This window comes from Alternaria rosae, assembly GCF_020736505.1.
Source record: "Alternaria rosae strain MPI-PUGE-AT-0040 chromosome Unknown BKA58scaffold_3, whole genome shotgun sequence".
NCBI classification, from domain to species: Eukaryota; Fungi; Ascomycota; class Dothideomycetes; order Pleosporales; family Pleosporaceae; genus Alternaria; species Alternaria rosae.
The window spans coordinates 862,584-883,335 of record NW_025763572.1 but is presented as its reverse complement, the minus strand read 5'-3'; the positions used below and the strand labels follow the sequence as shown (position 1 = coordinate 883,335).

Sequence of the window (20,752 nt, the reverse complement as noted above, 5' to 3'; positions counted from 1 at the left end):
GCACATGTTCACGCGTAATGCGGGCAGGAGCCCCGCTTAGTAAGGCAGTCGGCGTGTCGGTGGGCATGGGTAGAACTTCGATGATTCTGTCATATCCTAGCTTTCGCCATCGAAGCGCACCCGCCACAAGACATTCTTCTACTGCCAGTCCGAGGCAGTCTGAACAGGCGCGGTAATACAATCACTCTACTTTATCTTCCACATACCCCATTCCATCGTTACATTATACCCCACCCCGCAGTCCCGGCACCTCTGTTCCGCCGCAATGTCGACACTCCTCCGCCGCTCAGGCAACCTAGCGCGACTATCCCGACCCTGCCTCAACGCTGCCACGAGGGCCCCACGCACATTACGCACACGAGCGCCAATACCACAATGTATATATACCCAGCAACGGGTGCGGAGATTTGCGACCGGGCCGCCGGAGGAGCCTAAGAACAAGAAGGACGACGAGGCAGCGAAGAAGGACGACCAGGTCGACAAGCCTGAACCCAGCGAGTCTGCAAAGAAGGATGGAGAGACCCAAATGTCCAAACTTACGCCAGAGGAGGAGAAGATGCTGGATCAACTAGTCTCCTTTGTGTCAATGGGCGTCCCCAAGTCACAGAAGCAGAACATCAAGGAAGCAATGGAGGAGATTAAGCGCACTGGAATACCACCAGAGCTGCGACAGGAGATGGACAAGTTGGAGAGGGGCGAGAAGCTGGACCTGGCCACCGCGGCTAAGATCTCGCGGTTAACAACCAACATGGCACGAAAGGCAGCAGATCAGCATCAGCAGAAGTTCAAAGACGGATCCGAGGAACCGCAGCAGAAGTCGGGCGCACATGACCCAGGCCCAGGCAAGGGCTCCAAGGGTGGCGCTGGCGGAGCTGGTGGACCAGTGGGGCCCATGTTCGGCGGCGGTATGGACACCAATACGATCCTCATCAGCGCCTTCCTCGCATACCTCACATACAAGACCATCTTCCCGAGCGAGAACTCCAAGGAGATAACATGGCAGGAGTTCCGAACGACCTTCCTGGACAAGGGTCTGGTCGAGAAGATCGTCATCCTGAATGGCAACAGAGCAAAGGTCTACCTGCACCGTGAGGCCGTGTCGTCCATGTACCCCGACTCGCCCTCCGTCAACCAGAACTTCTACTACTACTTCACAATCGGTTCCGTCGAGGCCTTCGAGCGCAAGATGGACGACGCGCAGTATGAGCTAGGCATCCCAAGTTCCGAACGCATACCCGTGGCATACTCGAGCGAGATCTCCTGGTTCGGCACCTTCTTGTCCTTCGGCCCTACTATCCTCGTCCTTGGTGCGCTTTTCTACTTCACAAGACGTGCGGGAGGCGGCGCCGGTGGAGGTGGCGGCGTATTCGGCATGGGCAAGAGTCGCGCCAAGAAGTTCAACCACGAGACAGACGTCAAGGTCAAGTTCTCAGATGTCGCCGGTATGGACGAGGCCAAACTAGAGATCATGGAGTTCGTCTCTTTCCTCAAGGACCCCACTCGATTCCAGAAGCTCGGTGCCAAGATTCCTCGTGGTGCTATTCTATCTGGATCCCCCGGTACTGGTAAGACCCTTCTTGCCAAGGCTACTGCAGGAGAGTCAGGCGTCCCTTTCTTCAGTGTCAGTGGTTCTGAGTTCGTCGAGATGTTCGTCGGTGTTGGTGCATCGCGTGTCCGCGACTTGTTCGCCAATGCGCGCAAGAGCACGCCTTGCATCATCTTTATTGACGAAATTGACGCTATTGGCCGTGCCCGATCGAAGCAGAACTTCGGTGGTGGCAATGACGAGCGCGAGGCTACTCTCAACCAGATCCTGACAGAGATGGACGGATTCAACACCACTGAGCAAGTCGTTGTATTGGCTGGTACTAATCGACCTGATGTCTTGGACAAGGCGCTTATGAGGCCTGGTCGTTTCGACAGGCATATCAGCATCGACAAGCCCACCATGGACGGACGAGGACAGATTTTCGGTGTTCATTTGGCGAAGATCGTCACCAACGAGGACATGGAATTCTTGAAAGGCAGACTTGCAGCTTTGACACCGGGCTTCTCTGGTGCCGACATTGCCAACTGTGTCAACGAAGCTGCTTTGATCGGTACGTAGTAATGTCCCTCCTAATGCACATCTACTAACAACCTGCAGCCGCCCGTGCAAATGCCGAGACTGTTGCCATGGTACACTTCGAGCAAGCCATCGAGCGTGTCATCGGAGGTCTCGAGAAGAAGTCCCTTGTCCTGAAGCCCGAGGAGAAAAAAACCGTTGCCTACCACGAGGCCGGCCACGCTATCTGCGGTTGGTACTTCAAGTGGGCCGACCCTCTCCTGAAGGTCTCCATCATTCCCCGTGGCCAAGGCGCTCTTGGATACGCCCAGTACCTCCCCAACGGCGACACGTACCTCATGAACGTCAACCAGCTGATGGACCGCATGGCCATGACACTAGGTGGCCGTGTATCTGAAGAACTTCACTTCGACACCGTCACCTCCGGCGCATCCGACGACTTCCGCAAGGTTACCGCCATGGCCACCGCCATGGTCAGCAAATGGGGCATGAGCAAGAAGATCGGATACATCTACTTCGAAGACGGCGAGGGCCAACAACTCACCAAGCCCTTCTCCGAAGATACAGCCAAGAACATCGACATGGAGGTCAAGCGCATCGTCGACGAGGCCTACAAGCAATGCAAAGACCTCCTCACGGAGAAGAAGCACGAGGTCGGCCTCGTAGCAGAGGAACTACTCAAGAAGGAGATGCTCGGCCGCGAAGACATGATCAGACTACTCGGACCCCGTCCTTTCGAGGACAGCCAAGATTTCCACAAGTACTTCTCTGGTGAGTACGGAAAGGCGCCTGGATATATCGAGCCGCAAGGCAACGATGGTGTCAAGGGCCCATTGGTTCCTCCCAGCCCAGCAACTTTCAAGGACCTGGATGCCAGGAGGTGATGGTGGTCTTGAGATGTAGTTTTACCGATTTTCTTTTCCTTTTTAGGTGCATTGTGGCATGGTTATGACATGGAGGAGTGTTTGGCGATGATTCAAAGGGTTTCATTCCACTCTAGACATAAGCATGCGTATGGTGTCGTGTCTTTTGTAGCATAGATGCGTGCGCATTGGCTTTGTAACAGTATTGTTCGCCTGGTCTGCAAGAGTGGGCCGGCGACCAAAATATCCATTGTGAAGTTCAAAAACTTCATTTTCTGTAAAGTTGTTGTGATTCGTGTGTGAAGCTTCATCTTCGATTTGCGTCCTGGACTCCAGAAAGGCTGTCACCTCATGCACGGACGTAACTGGACTGTGGGTCAAAGTAGCGAAATTGGTAGCTCAATCTGCATTAGAAAGGGCATTGTGTATTGTGTTTATGGAAGCTTTGTAGAGTGAGGGATGAAGCCCACTGCGCCCAGATAAAGGAAAGAAGACAGTAAGTACTTTTATTAAGCATATTTGACTCGTGGGGTTTGACACCAAGGATGGATCAACGTAAGTTCGGTAGAATGAAAGAACATCAGAGAATGTAAGAGCCATCCGAGGATATGGTCGAAGACGGTAGCAGTGGAGAAGCGCAAGAGATGTGCAAAGAGCATGAAAGAAGAGCTGTCGTAGGAACTGTTGACGAATGCGTAGACTTTCTCCAACCCCAGTCCATGTGTATGAAGGAGACGCCGAGATATTGTCGCACAGTGCTAAGCGTCCGTGATGGTGTTCGCTTTTTTGCGATCAACCGCTTTTTGTATCAGTTTCGCAATCTTTTTGGAGATCTTGCCCCTGCTCTTGCATCTAAGACCAAAGCGGACGATGTGATTATGAGCTGGCTCAGGGTCAGCGTCATGGGCAAGCAACAACTTGACCATCGCTTTGTCGCTCCGAGCCACAGCTCCGACGAGTGGGTGTTCGAATCTATCAGAGACGCTCCGCAATCCGTTCGAGCTCATACCCCACTCCAGACATTTCTTGGCGATCTTGATGTCGCATTTTCGAGCTGCCAGTGCTAACAGAGATCCAGAGAATGATCTCGGCCTTTTACGGTGGTAACCTCCTCGGAGATCCATCAGGTTGCGACCAATCGAAGCTTCTATGAGAAGGTCCTGAGCGCCATCGCCCCACGATTCGACTTCTGGACCGTAGAGACGTTTGATGAGTAGACTTTTCGTTGCCAAGGAAAGGTTCTGCTCGAGTAATTCGTGTAAGAAATATGTCGCATGAGCACTGATTGCTTTGCTGACCCATGCCACGATTGTTGGCGGTTGTGGCTTACGGCAATGCTGAAACCACCAGTCTATCAGCACGGTGGCCGTATCCCAGTTTCGAGAGGCCACAGCAGCCCATGTGGCGTCATCGAGCGCTCTGTTCAATTTTGCTTTGGCTGTATTTGTGAGAAGGCTCCTTGCGTGTTCCAGGAGCTGAGATACGACGTCGTTGGCTCGGATTTGTGCAGCAACAGCGATGGGGGATAAAAAGACGCCGGGTTTATCCCATATAGAGACGCCATGAGATAGGTAGTGAGTGACAAGCTCTAAATCCTTCATCCAGACGGCGATCACCAAGCAGTGCGCTTCAACCCGTTCGTTCGATACCATAGTACAGGCGAGAGAGGATGGACTTGTGGCGAGGTGCACGGCGCTCCAGATACTGCAGCAACCCTTCATGGCATTGCAAGCTTTTTCTGTATAGGCTGCACGGACTGTTTGCGTTGACTGGCTGGTAGCAGTCATGAACTGATAGACGACATTCCGAATCAGAGTAGTTAACAAAGCCGGTGCCCCATGAGAAACTTTGAAGCGGTATTCAAGGAATAATCCAAGGTTCTGGGCGACCAGTTTCTCGGCTCTGGGATCTGGATACGCCGTCATGGACTGTCTGCCAAGACATTCCTCGGAGACGAAGGCCGTGAATGTTTCTTAAAATGAACGAGTATATGCTCAGAGTTCATAAAATGACACTTACTGCAAACCTTACGACGCTTCCATGCCTTGCAGACCCCAACAGTATGAACATAGCTCTCGATGACCTTTTGGAAGATCTCTGGCGGTAGGTCCAACAACTCCATGATAAGTATTGGTCCCAGGGGTTTATGAAGAGTAAGCAAATCCAGGGAGTTGTAGGAAGAAGGAGGCCTTATATGCGAGGCATGAAGTTATCTAGAAGCTAACTTCGGCAAGAGCACTAGTGGGTGAGAGAGTCCAAGGTGAGAGTGAGCGAGTTTAGAGAGGACGGAAGAACTTGGTATCTCGCAAACCTCACTTTACCTCTATCACCAATAATTCCAAGACGCGTGCAGTGAGAAATATCTGGCTGAATAGCGCGTTCAGAGCCATATGTAGGCGTGGTTCGCAGCATTTGAGGAGCAATTGGAAAGATGAGAGCGCATACAATATTTAGAACAGACGCAGGCATTATAATCGTTCTTCGGTGAGGTTGCACCTATTGGTGAGAGGAGGATGCACGAAGATCGATGACGCACCTACCTATTTAGGCAGGGTAGGCACCATCAGGGCACGTGATTTATCACGTATGATCTTGGTGACATGAAGGTTGAGAATCATGAATATGCGGGTGAAGCAGAAATTCTGTTCTCGTAAAAGAGTCTTTCTAGAAGTAAATATGTACACTAATCAAAGGTCGCCAACATCCCCGTCTACTCTTCGTCCAATCCGCTGCGGTCGACATGATCGAGCATGCGGTGCAATAGCCTCAGCCAAAAAGCTCTAGCAGGTACCCTGACCGTTGGGAGTACCACTCTTGTACGCACCCGACGCATCACCGAGGCACTCAGCAACAGTAACCATCTTAAGCCCATTGTTCTTCGCCCAGTTGATCAACCAAGGCGTGAGCGTGTTAACCGTGCTGGCATAAGTCTCGTGCATGAGAGGAATGTGGCCATTGCCACTGGTACCAGCTTGCTGGAATACCTGCTGGCTCTGCTGGGGCGTCTTGCCGTTCCAGTCACCAGAGTCGACGTCGTCGGTGATGACGCGGTAGCCCAGGTTCTTCATCGTGGGTAGCACGTTGCCGCCGGTGGCGAGGTAAGGGGGGCGCATGTAGGTGGGCTTTACGCCGATGATGTTGACGAGGGCTTGCTCGAGGCGAGTCATTTGCGATGTGAGGTCGTTGGTGGAGAGGGAACCGAAGTTCGAAGGGTGAGACCATGTGTGCGATGCGATCTGGTGGCCGGCTTTGTAGGCGTTTTGGAGGGCGCTCTTTTGGTTGTAGATGCATCCTGTTCATGTTAGATCGTGATCTTAGGTCGTAGTAATCCAGGTATGTGCTTACCGTAGAGCGAACCAGTCACGAAGAAAGTGCCCTTAGCTCCACCAGCGGTCAAGGTGTCGACGAGCTTCTGGGTGTATTGAGATGGGCCGTCATCGTAGGCAAGAGCGATTTGACCAGGGTTGGCGCACTTGGTGATGACTTGTCCGGCAGCAGGCCCAGCCCGCTTCATCATGTCGAGGGGTTCGGGAATCGGTCCAGCGATGGCAACCGCAGCGAATGCCGCGACAATGAAAGACTTGACACCCATTTTGATGAAAGAACGACTGTTTGAATGACTGATGTTTCGAACTGCTCATATTGTAGGCCAATGCCCTCCATCTTATGTATAAACGCCAAGGCCCCGCCCGCTGTCCTGAGGTCATTCCCGTGAAGCTTAGGGGCTCTTGGCTCGTTTATGGTAGACGACATGCTTAAACTGCTTGAACCGGGTCATCGGAGGCGGCGATAAACCCTGCACGGTAGATGCTATAGTAGACGCTCGGATGTTTGGTGACACTTGTCAGTGTGGTTATTTTCTGGCTAAGGCGAGTAACATGAACCCTGTGTAGATATAGACGCGCAGAGAATCGCGATCACCTGCGTTGAACATCGTTCAAACTCCTCTTGAATCAACATCACATCAATGAACATGCGCCGTTCGCCCGGAGCAAGTTCAGATGTGAATTCGCCGTGTTTCATTTCTCAGATTCCCGCCGGCTAAAGTCTAAATCCGGGGAAGCTTGGAAACACGCCATGTGGAGCCGCGTGACATGCCGCGAAATTAATATAGAGGTCCAGAAGGCGGCTTAAGAAAGCTTCTGATGTAGATTAGGAGTGGCGTGTTTGTGTAATGTACTGCGACATCGCACCTTGCGGAAAGATTCCTGTCGACCGCTGCTAATCTCGTACCGGTTCAATGCGGTAGCTGCACAACACTAGAGCGGCGCTGGGCGTTCGTTGACGGCTGTATTCTCCAAAAAGTACTTCGAGGGCGTGCCCAGCTGTTGCATACTGTATTCGATGATGCCCGGAGGCCCGTCAGGCCACAAGTCGTACTCGTTGCCGACGCACGCCGCACCGTCTGGTGCAATAAGAGGTATCCTACCAAGGAACTTGGAGAATAGCGACTCTTCAACATAATGGGCAAAGGGCGACGCATCCGAGAGTGTGGTTGATCGGGAGAAGACGGAGTTGGTGGCAGATTGGACGGTTTGTGCTAAGCGCTGTCCTTCCGGTGAATTGAAGCCACCCAAGGCTTGCCATGCTACCTTGATAGCTACAAAGGCTATAGTATTGGATTGCGGTGCACCTTCTCGCTGCTCGTACTCTTTCAACTCCAGGCATTTGGCGATTTTCATCGCGGCGGCGTTTCGCAGTGCGACGTTGACAGGCGATGGAGATAGTGAATCTTTGATCTGGATGACGCATATGTATGCGGTGTTGTAAAGCATCAATGCTGTTGCAGAAACATGGTTGGCCACTCCCAGTGTCTTGGCCATGTCAGATCGCTCAGTCGTTTCAGCTAGTTGATTCCGGTTCAGAACCTCCCAAAACGGATGTAGTGCTTCCAGGTTAGTAAGGACCTCCTCCACCTCGGTAAGCAAGGGCTCAAAGCTCGTCGATGATGCTTTCGAGCGCAGTAGAGCATTCCGCTGGCTGATGAGGCGGGTGCAGTCAGCCAAAATGGAGAAAACGTGGTGTTGAAACAGTCCTGACTCGTTCGAATGTGCAGAAGGAATCTGCTTCCATTCCTCGGTCGCATATATAGAAGGTCTGGATTCTGCAAGTGCTCCAACGATGGAAAGAATGCGCAAGCCCCGAAAGATAATAGCGTTGATGCCTTCAGACTCCTTGGGTGGGCCTCGTAGCCTCGCAATAGCATCGAGACCTCGCAGATGTTTCAGAAAGTTCGTCGGTCCGGTAGGTAAGAAGATCTCGAGAAGCATACAAGACAGTGCCGTAAGTAGTGTTTCGTTCGTCGTCTGAAGCTCTGTACGAGCAAGATGTGAATTGAGCTGCCGCAGCACCTGACCATACTTTTGATAGCCTTTGGTCGTGATATCGCCCTGTCGATGCTGGCTACCGAAGAAAGTGGTAGACAGGCTCACTATACCTTTTCGCAATAAATCAAGGCCAGGGTCGTCGCTTCTCATGGATACGGCATGGCTTTCGATCATGTTGCAGGCTATCTCAACGGGCCCCCCGCGTAGCAGGTTTTTTCGCGTATATGCTAAGCAGATATCGTCTTCAAAGGCTGCGAGAGATAGCTGGTTTGGACTCGCTATCTTGACGATCGCGTTCTGGGTTGTGTTTGCTGGCTTGCTTTCAAACGTGATACTCTCATTGATCCAAGTAAGGTCTTTGGGCCCTTGACATTTGAGTCCACGCTTGATGCATTGTCCACATTCGGGGCGGTTTTCGTCTTCTTATGTTAGCACATGCAGCAGGTCTCCGCAAAGTTTGACCAGGTGAATGGACATACCACATTTCACACGCCGGCGACGACAATTTGCACAACCTTTTGAACGACCACCGCGACTGACCATGCTGTGCTATGTATACAAAAGGAAAAAGACGCGCTATATCGGCTCGTCAAAATGCAGGTAAGCAGGGATCCTACAGACGGGATGTGTCGCGATACGTGTCGTAATGCGAGTATGAATCCGGGCTTTTGTCCGATTCTGGATCTAAGGGATGTACGATATACATGTTGAAGGATCAGCAGCGAAAAGGGCAGAGGGCGTCGAAGCTTGGTGGCTGAGTTCGCTAAGTGTTCCCCGTATGTCAACGATGCGGGTTAGGCAGACGCCAATCCTCTTGGCAGGGCGCCGGAAGATGACCCCTCGACTGCCAATAGACATCATTGGTTTTCCTCACATCAGCAATGAGTGCATCAAGTCAACGAATGTCGCCAACAAGCAACTCCCATCAAATGCAAAAATAGCACAGGCAATAATGTGAGGCAGGCTCCGGCTGGGGAGCCAATATCATGTGTCAATTTGAGGACCTCTGCGGTAATAAGCTATTAAGTGTCTGTAAGGACTGTATGCTATCGTAATAGAAGGAATTGAGACACTCTGGAAAGTCTCTTACGGGAGCGGACATCACACCATGCCACTCAACCGTCTCATCGCAAAGCAACTACAAAGACCAAGAAGTCAAACTAAAGTCAGATGTTACTCAGACTTTCAGGTTCTTGACCGATGATCCTCGCCCTACATGCCAATCATCCTTTTGACCATGCCCTGCGCCAATCGGGCAACCTCCGCGTTGTTGCAGCGGTCCTCGTTGCCACCAATGGCACTGGCCTCACAGCCGTCAGGGTAGAAGAAACTGGCCAGCGCGATGATGATATAGGCAGCGATCAGTAAACTACCCTCGAGATAGTTACTGCGACCATCCAATACCAAGAAGTTCACCACCAGGACTGTGACGAATAGTGCAACAGTCTCGAAGATGTTGAAGTACAGTGTCATCTCCTTGCCCATGATCCAACCGAGGATAACAATGACGGGAGTGATGAAGATGGCGATCTGGATAGAAGAGCCGACAGCAATACCGATCGAAAGATCCATTTTGTTCTTCATCGCGACAGTGACCGCAGTGACGTGCTCTGCAGCGTTACCGACGATGGGAAGAATGATGAGACCGATAAACGCTTGGCTAATACCAGAACTCTCAACCATAGGCTCAATGGCATCGCTCATGAAGTCGGCGCAGACAGCAACGAGACCAGTGCTGATCAGAAGCATAAAGATAGCAGCTTTGATAGACATGTCAGGTGCTTCATCGTCTTCATCGTCCTCGTTGAGTGCCATGGCGGCCTGTGGAGAGACAGCAGGATGTTTGACTGCGCTACCGCTGGAGTCGGCGCGGCCAATTTGATCTGGGAGAGACTTGGATCGACGAAGGGGAGCGCGCAGAGCTGTGTTGTCGCGAGGTGCTGCCATACGAATATTGGGTGCAGGACCGCCAAGTGGAGCGAGGTTCTGAGGGTTCGAGAAGACGTTGTTAGAGAGCAGCGAAGGAAGAGCAGGCCGGTTGTATCTGCGAGGATTCGAGTTCATCGTAGTGGCACTGTCGTTCTGTACTTCCTCAGCGAAGGTGACCTTGGGCGTGGGCTCGTTCGGCACGACCTCCTTCTCGGGAATGGTGTCGACCTTGTTGCGATCACGGCGGTCCTTTTTGCTCTTCTTATGCCTGCGTTTTTCCTTCTTCGTCATTGAGCGCGAAGTCTGCGAAGCGGCTTCGAAATCGCGAACGACTGGAACGTATTGATCGTTATCGGCCTCGTCACCACTCATGACGTCGAATGAGTGTCGGCGAGAAGTGATTGGGGCTGCATTAGTGGCAGTTGCGACGCTATTGGTTCTTTCCGTCTCGAAAGGACTCTGATTTAGCTCACCCTCTGGCGAGTTGAGAGCTGAGAGCGCATCTGCGTCTTTGGAGCTAGCGCTGGACTTGCGGCGAAGCCTTTTGACCATGCGCTTGGCCTTCTTCTTCATGGTGCCATCAGAGTTCTTAGAGGAGCTATCACTGTCGCTACTGCTGGAGCTGGACGAAGAGTCGGAACTGGACGAGTCGAAAGCACCGGCAAGGACACCGGGATGTGACTCTTCGTCAATGATATGTTGGGGCGTACTAGCATAGAGATAACGATGACTCTTGAGCTGAAAGACGAGGTACAGGCCGTAGACTAGTAGGAGAATAACACTGGTTCCACGACTGACGGACAAAGTCTCGTGGTCGGCGATGGCGTTGTTCTCGAAAGCGGCGTGGAAGGCAGTGGGAAGCAGTAGACTCATCACGGCAAGGGCCAGCATGACACCGCTCATCTGGGTGACGGTGTTGTTGTAGACCTGCTCTTGGTACTTCAGACCACCGAGTAAGAATGCCATGCCCAGAATGAGAAGCAGGTTGGCAAGTATGGATCCAAGTAGAGACGCTTGCACGACCTCGATCTGGTCAGAGGCGAGCAAGATGATGAAGAGAATCAACTCGACAGCGTTTCCAAAGGACACGTTGAGCAGTGCACCGAGCGCATCTCCAACGCGGGCAGCGACAACTTCGGTCGCGTGCGCGAGCAGGCCAGCCAGCGGAATGATGGCGATGGCGTTCATGGAGAAGACAATTTCGGGCTTCAGGTGCACGAGCTTGACTACAATACCAAGAGGCACGAAGACGAGCAGGAGGTTGATCCAGCTGTGAGTGATGGCATTCTTGGTGTGGGATATGAATCGGAGGCTTCCGTTCTTGACACGCACGGGCGAGTAGAACGGACGCTTCTCGGATCCTATGGCGGGAGGCGTCGTTCCATCGGGCGCGGTATTGACGCTGCCATTGTCGATGTCTGTGGAGCTATTATCGCTGGCAACGGGCTTCTCGCTGTGGTCGCTGGTGCCATTTGCACCACGCGACGGGTTGCTGCCATCTAGGCCAGGATGGGTGGTCGTGTGGGGGTTGTGGGTCGGAAGGACGTCGGTCTGCGTGTCTTTCTTGCGTCCCAAGCCAAGTGCAGATGCTGCCTTAGACTTGAAGCTGCGTATAGAGGGGTCGTCGGGTTCTCCCATCGGTTTTGGTGTTGCAGAGTTTGGGGGTGGTTGAGTACAAAGATGTACTTTGGGGCGATGGTAGAAGTGTGGCCAAGTAAGTGAGGCGCGGCCACCGCCTTCCTTATCAATGCTCGGCAAGCTTGACCCGGCTTGGTACGTGCTTAGTATGCAAGTGGATACCGGAAGTCGAGCGAATGACGTCGACCAGCCAGATTGGTTGCTACACGTGGACGGCGCGCACAGCCTCAGTGGCGCGCTATGGCTTGCTCAAGTCCTTGTTTGCGCGCGATGAGTCTAGAAGGTGGCTGAAAGATGCTTATCGAACAATTCCTTCATACAGTCTGTGTGCCGTGACATGTAATTGATGAAACTCAGATGGGAAGGTGCGCCTACCACGCGTTATCGCTGCATCCCTGACATGTTCTAGGAACAGAAAGCGCGAGGCGACGACTAGGAAGCCGCCAACGTCGGCTTTTCCCCGCACGGTCATCATCATCAATACAGAAGCCGCTGATCGTTGACATCAATCACACGGCGCCGCGCCTCTTGACATCCACTCTGCCATCAGAACGTGTAGGCTCCCAATCTAGACTGCACACGACGCCTCACGATGCAGGGATCATGCCGAGACTGATAGCCTCGCCAACGCAGACCGTTTGTCACCTCCCTTATCCCCGAACGCTTAGCGTTCTTGTACTACCTGGGCATGCAACAACAAAAGCTTGGTATATTCCTTGGAGCTACTGCTACCATTGCCATCATGGCCCAACTGACGCAATCTGCGCAATATAAGCCATTGATTTCTTCATTATAGCACTGTTGATTCGGACAGTTCTGCACTGATGTCTGGTTGTGGTCCCCGCTACTATGAAGACCCTCTAGATGTTCACTTGGAGAACATACCCGCTCGGACGGTACCAGTAAGGGGTACTGGAACTGAACAGCATCCATGTGGACGTTTCTCAAGTGCAAGATCAAAGGTTGAAAGCTGATCGCAGCAACAGCGCGTCAATGCTGCACTTGGAGTCATATGACTACGCGACTTGATACCCGTGGACTGCAAACACGCAAACTGTTTGGCAGCGCAGTGATGAGTCCATCTCAGTCGCAAGGTCCTGCACCATAGACTCTCTACCAGTCGGACGCCATCATGAACCTACTCGACCTTCCGTCCGAAATTTTCGCAATTATCATACACGAGTACCTACACAATGACGGCGGATGGGCTGCGGCAGTTCAAGCACGATACATATGCAAAAGCTTCGCGGTCGCAATTTACAATGACATGTTTGGTCGACACTCCGCATATTACTACCGCAGCTTCAACGCGGATCGGAAAGAGCGTCTACTCGGGCCAAATGTGCACACCATCCTCTTCAAGATGGGTCCCGCCCGCTTCCGCTCAACGTACATTCTTGATCACATGGAAGCCACGGTCAATTTCCTCATGGAATTTTCGTATGATCAAACGCAGGCGCAGCGTGAGCGCTACCGTCTGGCTCTTTGCAACGCGATATCGGCGGCCCTCTCGGTAAAGGAGATTCTTGCCTGTCTCTGCTTTGGACCATCAGACTACTCGGTCAAGGTTCGGAGGAATATGGGCCGCACGGATACGGTAGGCATGCTCGCTGCTGCCGCTGCCGTCAACAGTGAGCCCGCCCTTCGTTTCCTTCTTGACAAGGTATACGACGTAGGCCTACGTAGTCAGCTATACGGCACGCTGCTTACCGCCGCCGCAGTCAACGGGCATCTTCACTCCGCTACTTTCATCTATGAACGTATGGAATATGGTATTTACAAGCACAACCAGCTATACGACGCGATCGACACATGCATGAACATGTATCACGCCACCATACTTCCTACTCTCATGTCCCGGTACCTCGAGTATTGCAACTCCAAAAGGTCGACCAGGGAAGTAAAACAGGGATGGGCCGATTGAGCTCTTCTGAACGGTGTACTAGACGTACTACACTTTTGCTATGATCCCAAGAATGCACTCAGGTGTGAACGCCGATTAGAAGCAACGCCCTTCTTCTTGGCCTGCCAATACGGTCATGCGCCCGTCATCCAGTACCTGCTTCAGATCTATCCCACCCTCAGAAGCGCGATCCATACTTGTTGGAAGGGTTCTCCTGGGGCTCGAGAATTGTGGCAGGGCCTTACAGCGGCGGTTGAAAATGGCTGGCTCGTGGCTACTAGACTGCTCATTCATAGTGGCATGCGGATCGACTATGGAGAGAAATACGGCATTTCATGTACACCATTGATATGGTACGCAGTCAAGGGAACAAATGTCGATATGGTGTTGCTTTTGCTAGCTTATGGCGCTGTCGTACCGGAGAGGGACGATATCTGGGCTCTGGCTGCGAACCAAGGTCCGGAGATGGCGAAGTTGATGCAGGTGGCCTGGAATGCGCAGGTTGGAAAGAAATGAAGGGTGAGTTTGTTGATGTACACTAATATGCATGCGCATTCGCCAATTCGAAGATGCGACTCGCCGTAGCGGTCGCCTTTTGCTATCCAGTCATAAGGAGCGTCTACAAATGCAGCAAATGAACCACCTGAGATGACAGTCGCGCCATATGTGTTTCCACGAGCTTGTGCCGACATTCTTTGTCATGAGTTGGCTGCGATGTATGTGAAGCAGTCACGGCCGCCTCAGCCGTGCATGCAAGTTGTAGATCCACGCCACGGAAAGGCCCCACATCCCGTCATCACGTCTCTTCCGCGCCGCCGCCACGCGTCGAAGCATACAACGTACACTCGTGCCTTCGACTTGGCTTTCCTGCGCAACTGGCTGTAGAAACAATAGCTACATATGACACCTGGGCTCTTTTAGCGATCCCGCAATTAGCGACAGCGTAGCCGCGCATTCGTAGTCTTCTGGAGGACCATCAGCCTCCCTGTCATCTTCCATTCAAGCTCCTACTTACCCTCACCACTTACCGTACCTAGCCCAGCCCTCTGCAAGATGGGTCGCTGGACAGACATGGATAGCGTAACCTCCCTCCTATACCTCTTCTCCAAAGTCTCACTAATACAACCCCTAGGACGCCGAGCGTCTCCCCCAAGGCTTCGAGCGCATAGGCTACGACGCCGACACCCAAACCTACACCTTCCGCGACGCATCCGGCCTCATCTACGAATCCGAACCCGGGAACCGCTACGGCGAGCTACGCGCTACCGGCGAGCACTCGCAGCCCATATCTGACGAACAACGGCGGGAGGAAGATGAGATGATAGAAGAGGGCAATAAGAGCGCTGTGCGGATGATGTTGCCGTTTGCGCTGCTGGTGCTAGTATTCTTGTTCCTGGTGTTTAAGCTTGTGAGTAGGGGTGACGAGGCTGAGACGTATGTTGCTGGCTGTGGGGAGGGAGAGCGGCAAGTGCATGCCGTGGAGGGGGATACGTGTTGGGCGATTGCGGAGACGAATGGGTTGAGTGTTGATGCTTTGCTGAGCTTAAGAGGGAATCAGGGTGTGGATTGCGGGAACTTGAGAGTGGGACAGGGCATCTGTGTTCCGGCGTCGAAGTGATGTCGCTCCATCGCCTTTACGCTCCTACTACGACCACCCGCAAGGGTATCAAGAAATGGTAAAAGGCCCAGCAAGAGAAGGGTGTGGTCCCCGCAATTCATCTAGGTCACGAAGCTGCCGACTTGGTCATACATCTTATACCGATGAAGAGTTCATTCCTACCAACGCGGTGATTTGTTCTCGAGGGGCCGGTTGACTACCCCACTGGTAGTTCCCATAGGCAGGCAGCCAGACGACGACTTCATACACGGAGCTCGTGTCACAAGCGCTACTTATCCCGGCTTGGCTATGATCTTACGCCATGATCGTCTCCCAAAGCCTTTGAAGGCCAACACGACAATATCCGCAGTAGAAGAAAATCTCACTGGCCCTAGGAATGCAGGCACATATTTACTCGGAGACAAACTATCTCAATGTGCCAGAACAAGACCACAACAGCTCAAGAATCATCTCGAATTCGAACGTCGCGCTACGAGCGGCTTGGGACTTCTGCCGGGTTCTCTCAACTCAGACTAGATGCAGAGAGCGCATCATCACAGCGTTAGGCGTACCGCGCGGGCTACAGCCTTGTACTTAGCTACCCATAGGTACTATCCCTCGACGATCTAGAACAAGTATTCGACGCGCTGAGGGATAAGCTGATGCGCCGAGTATTGCAGAAGTTAACCTTCTTCGAGGTCTTCAAGCCGTAAGACCGGTAGACAGGCGCATGTCTAGACGTTGTGGGACAGCTACGCGACGATCAACGTTCTCCCATCCAGGTAGACACTGCGACAATGTGACTTTTAGAGTCGCCCGGCAAAACGTTGGTCGGCACCAAGTGGTGCAAAATGCGCAGGTCCGCAATGTAGAGATGGAGATACAGCCTATATTGGTAAGACCGCACTCGTCTGTCAACACCCTTGCTCTTCAGCCTGATGTAACGTCGGCTCTTCCCGAAACAAGCAGGTCTCTCGTGTTTGCCCATGCAGGGCACGGATATAGCGGATTGGAAAAGATTGTATAAGTGGAGGTTACTCCACCAAGGCGTAATTGAGCCCACGGTTACACCTTGGTATACTGAACTATCTTACGCCCGATACTTGGCTTAGTAACATTCACCGGAGGACAAATCTTTTTTCCATTCATACATCCGCAGTCTTCTACGCCTTGCTGTTAGCGCAATCCTTCACGAGAGTTGCTCGCGGTCAGATTGGCCAAATCTTCCCGCAATCCTCATCCTTCAGTGTAGGATCATTACCAAGCAGGCTTCAGCCCTCTTCCTCTCGATGGTCGATATGCATGCAGCCTGAATTGAAGCCTGGCAAGGACAGCTCGTTCGAGCAAGAGTCGACGGTGTGGTGTATAAAAGCTGTGGCTCGCCTCCCTAATCTCGTCCTTCACTCCCATCAATTCTCACGTCAACAATACCACTACACCCAAACTTGACTCTTCCCCCATCACATCTTTCACGATGAAGCTCTCTATCCCCCTTGTTGTCGTGGCTTCAGCCACCAGCGCCATGGCTGGCTGCTATACCAGCGGCAAGCCCTACCTCAACGACTGCAACAAGGATTCTTTCAAAGGTGCTGTTGATGACCTGTGTGACAAAGCGGTACTCTCGGGGTGGTTCAACGCGCCTCGTACTAGGAAGACTGCTTGCGCCAATGCTAGGTGCAATGGCATCAAGGTCAATTTGGAGGTGGAATGGAGGGGGCCAAGCGGAGGCGCCACCTTGGCCGTATCCGACTGCAAGTGGCGACTGAAGAACGAAATCGATGGCTGCGACAAAGGTGGCGAGTCTGTCGTTGCTGACTGGTTTTTCAAGTAAGTGGCTCGAAACATGTCGCTAATTGTGCAACAACGATGAGGGCTAACGGTGTCTGATTATAGGTCTGACCCTAACGACGGTTCCTGCTGATCGGACGAACCCGGCTGGTTCGACAGCTTGATAGAAGTTATGATGGGCATAGTGTGGATGGCGGGCAAGCGGAGAGCGATATACCAAAGATACAGCGCACCGATTATTGAAGCAAATGATTAATGGATTACGATATTTGCGAGCTTGACCTCTTTGCTCTTCTCGTTTTCTCTTCGATCGTTGAGGTTGTAATTGTCGTCTGCCAGAGTTGCGTTCCTGCAGTGATGTTGCAGTCTGAGTGACTAAGGAGCAGTTGACGCAGGGAAAGCCTAGGTTGGGCGTCCCATTAGCTCATTTCCACAACAGCGCATCGGCCCGCAACCGTCCCAAGGTTACGCCCGAGAATGACAACACACCTCTTCGATACGACTTCACTTTCCTTGGGCACATATCTGAGGGCTGAATGCACTGGCGAGAGCGCACACTACGAAGCCTTCCAAGGAACGGGTGCTCAAAATTATCACGTGCTCGATACCATTCAGGTTAGCTTTGCGCGCAACGGCTCTACCCCGGGCTTTCACCTCCGAAGCCACATCGGCCGACAAACCTCACTCCTCAACGCGCCCAACACCATCATCAGCGCATTCAACTAGAAGCGTGCAAGAGCTCAGATGGCTCTTTCCTCATTTCGATTATGTTCTGTCATCTACCCAGGTTACCATGTAGCAGGCAAAGGCCTCGTCCCTGGATCCTGCGAATCTAGCCACACATTTACATGATTCCTTCGTCTACCCGCACCCGACACCTCCATAGCCATTTTACCTGTATCTACCAACAACTTAAACATATCAAAACGGTCTTCTTGAACGGCGTGGCGTAGAGAAGTTGACAGATCCCCAGCATCAGGGCGTAGTCGATCAGAGTCTGCACCCCCCACCAGGACGCGCTCAACTACAGTCATGTCTCCTCTTCAGATCGCAGTGTCAACCAAACCGTTGACTTGAAGGCGGTCACGTTGCTCTACCCATTCGAATGAGTTGACATTGCTACGGTCAAACAAACCGGCATCCAAGAAGAATGAAGTGAGAACATCGAAGAGCTGAGGACTGAAATCATGGTTCCTGTCGAAGTCCATCATTTCAGATGCGCAGGCTGACAAGAGCGTCTACAATCTTGTTGATATGCGTGGGAAGAACGTGATTGGCGCCGTACAGTGCGCCCACTCGATGCTCGAGAAAGGATTTGAGGATCTTTGGCAAAAATCTCGAGTCGCGCTTACTCGGGTTCAAGTAGGCTGAGGCCGGCTGCTTGGCAAATGCCTGTGTTTTGGTGTGGTCGCAGAAGGCCCCTGTAGTCGTCAGCAAAGTCATCCGTCATGAGTGGCGACATAATCAGTTACTGCGCACACTGCGACGAAGCCAGGCTCGTCAGATGCCATCCGCCTCGACATAGTGCGCTATGACGCATTCGAAGATTTCGGTTGGAAGATCGAGCAGCTTCGTGGCGGGATAAGTCCGGTTGCGAGGGTCGTGCGAAAAGATTTGTTGACTCGCCGGCCTTGTGTGTGGCGAGGCACAGACCCGCGAGCACAAGATATCTGCAGTTCGTGATCTTTAGAGTCTCCGCAATGGTGAGTGATCAAAACGGAAAGCGGTGTGTACTTTGACCTGGTCAATGCATTCACCGACGTCGAGGCGCTGGGTAAGATTAGGGTCTAAAATCCTCCTCATGAGTTATGGACTATGCAGAGACCTTGTTATACCCATTCTCACATCGCTGTGAGAAGACTCGCAGTAAACGCCCATACGACTCAAGTCCCCACATATCCTCTGTTACCATCATCCTGTCTATCTTTTCAACCCCTCTCGTATCTTAGCAAAACCATACCAAAAGATACATCTGATCTCAACAGCCGTTATGAACCGCTGCAAAAAAGATGTTAGTGGATAATCTGAAGTCTGTTCGAGGAAAAGTGGGACTTGCCCTTAGCGAAGAAGGCGTATGTATCCGCATTGTTCAAATTATCAGTCGAGTTGAGCTTAACAAAGTTATCGTACTTGTAAGCCACGTCGTTCACGAACATCATCGCATGCGCCAGCTCATGCATCATGACTAGCGTCTTATCTGCCCAATGACACGTTGGATTATTCGTTTTGTAATTCGCATCGAAATAGTTGGGACAGTATCGAACGACGAGTTCTTCACTGCTCACATGGGTGGTGGCCTGTACACCTGGTGGACAATCGCTACGGTCGTTACAGTACTGCTTCGTAAAGCCATCGTGCAGGCTGTCACACTCCGTACCGATTTCGTAAAAGCCGTCCGAGACTTGAGTGCGAATTTCATTCGAGTCGTCTTTGAAGAATTCCAGCATCTTTGCGTGATTGGCGGTGTCTGGGTGGGAGGCTTCCCACGCGGACCAAGCGCGATCGTAACACAAAACTCGGGCTTCCTCCAAGGTCTTAATCTGATCGGCGGTGCAGTCATCTTGTAGTAGAAAAGCGGACTTCCATGGGGATGCTACCACCCCAGCTCCGTTGATGTTGACCGTAAGAGTGTTTGAGACGAAGGGGATTTTGTTGGCGGCCGAAGACCCAGAGGTCACGTGGAGTAATGTACCTTGTGATACCAAATCTACATCACCACTAGCAGTGAGGTCGTATACGTGCGCGATATCAAATTCTACATCGACGGTAGCCGACGGTGACAGGAGCTCGAAGGCAGAGTCCTGCAGGGCCGGAATTTGAATATCAACATGAGTAATTCCAGAGAACGGTAGGACATTGCCTGTTATAGGAAATTAGATTTGATCTATCAATGTATAGACCGGAAGTAACCCGCCTTCTTTGATCACCGTGATCTTGTTGACATGGAAGTCACTGAGAAGGCCATCGAGCTTGACGAGTCGCAGAGTTCCAGGTCCAGTGTTCGTTAGAGAGATCTTGACGTTAGTGTTGTTCAACCTCTCGAGCTTGACTTCGACTTTGGAAGACGGAGAAGGGGTTGTTGTTCCTGGATTCGGAAAAGCGAAGACATTGGTGATGAGGGCGAAAGCTGCACTCAGGCTGAAGTATGCGAACTTCTTGGCTTCTAGCCGTCGAATTACTCTGGTATGAGTGTTGAAGGGACAAGATCTATGATATATTGGTACTATCAACGAAGAACGCAAATATAACAGAAGATGTGTGAGGAAGAAGATTATAAACACAGCAAAAGATTGGTATTTGAAGGAGTCGGGGTGATTTAGCTAGCAAACAGACGAAGCTGGGAAAAATCTCAAGGTTCACTCAGGGGCAGATGCCCACCTGACGAGTTCAGTGGCGACTGTGTGCAATTTACAAGTGAGTTTATGCTATTATTCATCTGTCAATAAGCTCTGCAATGGGTTAGCTGGAGAACACCTTGATCGGATGTACTATAGACGGGCCTCGTGGCCTTTTCACGGACCGACTTCTACCATCTCCTCCACTGCCTTTTCCCAGTACCAATCCTGCTCACTCACCTTCTCCAAACGCGCCGAAAGGGGTGGGTACGGGTGGTCGTATCATGGCGGATCGATTACGGAGTTG

At 52.1% G+C, this 20,752-nt stretch overlaps 9 protein-coding genes across 9 annotated transcripts; 4 read left to right on the top strand and 5 right to left on the bottom strand.

The window, feature by feature from the left end:
• Window positions 1–40: 40 nt before the first annotated feature.
• On the top strand, window positions 41–2,995 carry BKA58DRAFT_119638 (peptidase family M41-domain-containing protein). Its single transcript, XM_046164137.1, has 2 exons — window positions 41–2,099; window positions 2,147–2,995. Exons 1-2 carry the CDS (start codon window positions 266–268, stop codon window positions 2,947–2,949), a joined length of 2,637 nt encoding a protein of 878 aa, XP_046027335.1. The 5' UTR covers window positions 41–265; the 3' UTR covers window positions 2,950–2,995.
• A 691-nt stretch (window positions 2,996–3,686) lies between these two features.
• Window positions 3,687–5,050, bottom strand: BKA58DRAFT_454279 (uncharacterized protein; the record flags this gene model as incomplete). The annotated part of the gene is made up of 2 exons (XM_046174509.1): window positions 3,687–4,900; window positions 4,948–5,050. The coding sequence occupies 2 exons, from the start codon at window positions 5,048–5,050 to the stop codon at window positions 3,687–3,689; spliced, it is 1,317 nt and encodes a 438-aa protein (XP_046027334.1).
• Window positions 5,051–5,552: 502 nt separating this feature from the next.
• BKA58DRAFT_119627 (chitin deacetylase-like protein) lies at window positions 5,553–6,656 on the bottom strand. The gene is made up of 2 exons (XM_046164135.1): window positions 6,274–6,656; window positions 5,553–6,220 (listed from the first exon to the last, which is right to left on the bottom strand). The coding sequence occupies exons 1-2, from the start codon at window positions 6,518–6,520 to the stop codon at window positions 5,709–5,711; spliced, it is 759 nt and encodes a 252-aa protein (XP_046027333.1). The 5' UTR covers window positions 6,521–6,656; the 3' UTR covers window positions 5,553–5,708.
• A 255-nt stretch (window positions 6,657–6,911) lies between these two features.
• Window positions 6,912–9,003, bottom strand: BKA58DRAFT_119629 (uncharacterized protein). Its single transcript, XM_046164136.1, has 2 exons — window positions 8,735–9,003; window positions 6,912–8,674 (listed from the first exon to the last, which is right to left on the bottom strand). Exons 1-2 carry the CDS (start codon window positions 8,796–8,798, stop codon window positions 7,188–7,190), a joined length of 1,551 nt encoding a protein of 516 aa, XP_046027332.1. The 5' UTR covers window positions 8,799–9,003; the 3' UTR covers window positions 6,912–7,187.
• Window positions 9,004–9,210: 207 nt separating this feature from the next.
• BKA58DRAFT_379662 (Sodium/calcium exchanger protein-domain-containing protein) lies at window positions 9,211–11,889 on the bottom strand. Its single transcript, XM_046169830.1, has one exon. It carries the CDS (start codon window positions 11,820–11,822, stop codon window positions 9,468–9,470), a length of 2,355 nt encoding a protein of 784 aa, XP_046027331.1. The 5' UTR covers window positions 11,823–11,889; the 3' UTR covers window positions 9,211–9,467.
• A 966-nt stretch (window positions 11,890–12,855) lies between these two features.
• BKA58DRAFT_119587 (uncharacterized protein) lies at window positions 12,856–13,936 on the top strand. Its single transcript, XM_046164134.1, has one exon. The coding sequence runs from the start codon at window positions 12,955–12,957 to the stop codon at window positions 13,744–13,746; it is 792 nt and encodes a 263-aa protein (XP_046027330.1). The 5' UTR covers window positions 12,856–12,954; the 3' UTR covers window positions 13,747–13,936.
• Window positions 13,937–14,544: 608 nt separating this feature from the next.
• On the top strand, window positions 14,545–15,662 carry BKA58DRAFT_119576 (uncharacterized protein). The gene is made up of 2 exons (XM_046164132.1): window positions 14,545–14,805; window positions 14,858–15,662. The coding sequence occupies exons 1-2, from the start codon at window positions 14,779–14,781 to the stop codon at window positions 15,341–15,343; spliced, it is 513 nt and encodes a 170-aa protein (XP_046027329.1). The 5' UTR covers window positions 14,545–14,778; the 3' UTR covers window positions 15,344–15,662.
• Window positions 15,663–16,578: 916 nt separating this feature from the next.
• On the top strand, window positions 16,579–17,502 carry BKA58DRAFT_119583 (uncharacterized protein). The gene is made up of 2 exons (XM_046164133.1): window positions 16,579–17,149; window positions 17,216–17,502. Exons 1-2 carry the CDS (start codon window positions 16,797–16,799, stop codon window positions 17,241–17,243), a joined length of 381 nt encoding a protein of 126 aa, XP_046027328.1. The 5' UTR covers window positions 16,579–16,796; the 3' UTR covers window positions 17,244–17,502.
• Window positions 17,503–18,739: 1,237 nt separating this feature from the next.
• Window positions 18,740–20,731, bottom strand: BKA58DRAFT_454277 (Deuterolysin metalloprotease family-domain-containing protein; the record flags this gene model as incomplete). The annotated part of the gene is made up of 4 exons (XM_046174508.1): window positions 18,740–19,911; window positions 20,038–20,317; window positions 20,489–20,507; window positions 20,686–20,731. 4 exons carry the CDS (start codon window positions 20,729–20,731, stop codon window positions 19,123–19,125), a joined length of 1,134 nt encoding a protein of 377 aa, XP_046027327.1. The 3' UTR covers window positions 18,740–19,122.
• Window positions 20,732–20,752: the final 21 nt, after the last annotated feature.